General features: G+C 41.4%; 1 protein-coding gene across 1 annotated transcript in view; it reads right to left on the reverse strand.

Annotated features, from left to right (window-relative positions):
- Positions 1–3,263, reverse strand: part of LOC122342473 (zinc finger protein 362-like) — a 6,336-nt gene extending 3,073 nt beyond the window's left edge. The window contains exons 1-7 of the mRNA XM_043236297.1: positions 3,120–3,263; positions 2,474–2,720; positions 1,840–1,944; positions 1,422–1,743; positions 1,103–1,331; positions 956–1,033; positions 151–309 (exon numbers count right to left, since the gene is read on the reverse strand). Of these exons, the coding sequence (XP_043092232.1) occupies positions 151–309; positions 956–1,033; positions 1,103–1,331; positions 1,422–1,743; positions 1,840–1,944; positions 2,474–2,720; positions 3,120–3,182 (1,203 nt within the window). The 5' untranslated portion in view covers positions 3,183–3,263. The remainder of the gene's footprint in view (positions 1–150; positions 310–955; positions 1,034–1,102; positions 1,332–1,421; positions 1,744–1,839; positions 1,945–2,473; positions 2,721–3,119) is intronic.
- Positions 3,264–3,345: the final 82 nt, after the last annotated feature.

The raw sequence follows: 3,345 nt of genomic DNA on the forward strand, positions 1-3,345 counted from the left end.
TGAATGGTGGCTGACCAGATGCTCCACCACGGTGTGTTTGGACATGTGCTTCATAAGGTAGGTCTCCTGTAAAAAAAAAAAATGTTTTGTAATATGACAAAAGAGGAAGAACCCGTGGTTCGTCGTAGGTTGAGGTGCACTGATACTCACTGAGGTGTACGCGCGACCACACATGCTGCAACAGTACGATTTAGCGTTCTTAATGGCGTGTGCGGAGAGATGGATCTGTAAGGAGGCTGAGTCTGTGTATGCGCGGTAGCAGTTCGGACACTTGTATGGCTTGTCTTTGTTATGTTGTCTCTGGTGAGACTGAACAGGAAAAGAAATGAGGAAGAAACACATTTTAAGACTCAAGTGCCGAGCAATACAGAATACTGTACACGTACGTACATATAACACGTACAAAGGTTTGGGGTCGGAAAGATGTATATAATTTGTTTTCTGCTCACTGACACTGCGTTTGAGGTCATTACAAATGAACCGTTGTCTTTTTTTCCTGTGTTGGCAAAGCTAAATTTTCATCAGACATCCCATGATCAATTTTATTTGAGGATTCTTTTAAAATTAAAAAAAATAATATATATTATCCACACACACACATAATATATATTCGGTTACAAAATATATGTTTGTGTACTGTGTAAATGTATGTATATATAAAAAAAGGCATACTGTTTATATTTGGAGAATATTTACATGTATATATTATTTCATATAATTTATATATAAACAATGTATTTTTCAGAAATATATTCATGCAAGTGTTTGTATTTATAGATACATAATAAATATACACAGCACTCATATAATTTCTTATATTATTTAGTTGTATAATTTCTAACAGTTATTAAGTATAAATACATTAAAAATAAACATTGGAACAAATGAGTGTGTGTTTAATCTTTCCATTTGTAGAATGTCATTTTCCTTTTGCCCTTGTTTCTGCTGTCCTCACCTGTAGGTTTGAGAGTTGTGTGAATGCCTTTTCACATCCTGGCTGGGCACATTTATATGGTCTGTCACCAGTGTGAATCTAAAAACAAACGCACGTATATTAACACTCTGCAGAAACAAGCACTAAAAGCCTCGCTGTGGGTTCTACTGACCTGGTGTGCTGCTGGAGGTGTGATAACTGACGAAAAGAGTTCTCGCAATAGGAGCAGTGGTAGGGTTTAATGCCTAAGTGAATACGTAAGTGCTGTGCTAGGTATGAGGCGTTGGCGAATGACTTTGAACAGTGAGGGCACTTGTGGGGTTTGGCCTCCGTGTGGGACTTGGAATGGATCTGCATCTCCGACTTGTTTAAGAAAGTGAGGGGACACACTTTACACCTGTGTGAAACGCAAAAGATGCAAGGCGGGTTACTGAGATGAAATTTTGTGTGGAATGCAAGATGCAGTGCAGGTCATAAAGTGTTAAACCTGTATGTTTTTCCCTCTTTGGCGATGGTTACCGCCTGGTCGGGGCCCGAGGCCAGAAGCGGGTAGGGTACCACCAGCAACGGGCCCGTGTTGTTCTCTGCTTTAATCTTCTTGCGGCCCCTTGGAGCTTTGGGCTGTGGTCCCAGCATCCCCACCAGACCTCCACTTTTCACGTGCTCCATGCCAGGACCGCTGGCTAAGCCGGAAATGGTGTTTAAGGAAGGTGCGCCGCCCAAGCGGTTCTGGCTGCTGGACGTCGGGGTTGTGGGAGTTATAGCCTCAGAGGTGATGTGGCTTTCTGTGCGGGATGACAGCATGAGACCTGTTTTTGAAAATTGAAAAGGTTGTTTAGAACTTTTAGCGTCTAAGGCACACGGAAGTGCAATGCCTCTTGTTTATACATGCATGTCTTTTCCACCTGAGCGATGGTTCACTCTAGAGGCTTGGTCCACTGCTTGTCGCATATGCCAATCTTCCCACAGCCCCTTTGCTTTCACCGAAGACTTGTCATCTATACTCAGCTCTGCAATTGAGAATAAAAGCAAGCATGTGTTTTAAAATGGCAAGAAATGTATGGTACGTTTTTAGGTTTCTGTTCACGCAAGTTAAAGTGGTCATATGATGTTGCTAAATGTATTTTGCAATGTGTTTATTTTGCCCCACATGTTGATTTTTTTTACAAAGCGCATTGATCTGAAAATCTTGTGCTCTGATGGGCCAACTATCCAGTGTTTTGTGATTAGCTGAATACCTTAAGCATGTGAGAAAACTAACACAATTTTACGGCTTATTAAGACTTTTTTTGCTGCTTATTAATATTTTGTGAGGTAGTTGTTAAAAAAGGCATTAATATGTGCTTTATAAGTACTAATAAACAGCCATTGTGCTAGTAATACGCATGCTAGTTAATAATGAGAATTGGACTAAAATTAGCATTACAGTGTTGACCCACATAATATATTATTACATGCAATACCAAAATGTACAGTGCATAATGGCGAAGCATTACATGTGAAGTTTGTTATAATAACGCACAGGAAGTCCGTCGGTACCTGCGATGGTGCTGGATGCTGGGCGGGCGTGCAGGGCGATGTCAGGCTGAGAGGAGTTGTGAGCCTGAAGACCCGGCACCTGCTGCAGCTTGGGGATAGACATCACATGCTGCCCACCATCTGAAGGTGGAGAGGCCACCAGCAGAGTCTGCTGAGAGGGAACAGTGGTGGGCGGCAAATGCGGAGGTCTGATTTTTTCTGCCATCAGTTGCTCTTTGATCTTGTCGATAAGAACCAGGTTATCCAGCTGTAAAAGTCATTGGTTAGTTTTAACAGGGGGCACGGACACATGTGACGTGACACACCAAACCAAGCCGGGGCAGAAAAGGGGGGAAAGTCTAGGGGGGAGGCTATTATCAAGGTTTCGGTGCTCGCTCTGGCAAACCACATTGGCATGTACAGATTTGAGCAAACGTGCATACTGTAATGCTTTGTAGCGTTCAAACGTTCATTAAATGCCACACAGTTTCGCTTTGTCATCAGTGGTACAGTACGCACGATTGACTTTTCTGAAGAAACTTTCCATGAATTAGACGCTATGGCAACAGTCCAAAACAGTGACTATTCGTGTTAAATAAACTATTACAAATATACTGAAGATTGCAAGTGTTTGTCAGCCAACGTTTTTATGAAACACAATACTCACTTGACCAGGCATTGAGGGAGGAGGTGGCCAGAAATATGGATTATTGAATCGAGGCTCTGCCATCTTTCTAATAAAACAGAATAAGGGTCAAATTATTATATGATATATAGCAGATTAAAAGCGCACACACAAGCCTAAAAAGGATTTAGTTAGAAATACATTCACACACACACACACACACACACACACATATATACATATATACACATATACACACATATATATA

This window comes from Puntigrus tetrazona, chromosome 4, assembly GCF_018831695.1.
Source record: "Puntigrus tetrazona isolate hp1 chromosome 4, ASM1883169v1, whole genome shotgun sequence".
Taxonomy (NCBI): domain Eukaryota; kingdom Metazoa; phylum Chordata; class Actinopteri; order Cypriniformes; family Cyprinidae; genus Puntigrus; species Puntigrus tetrazona.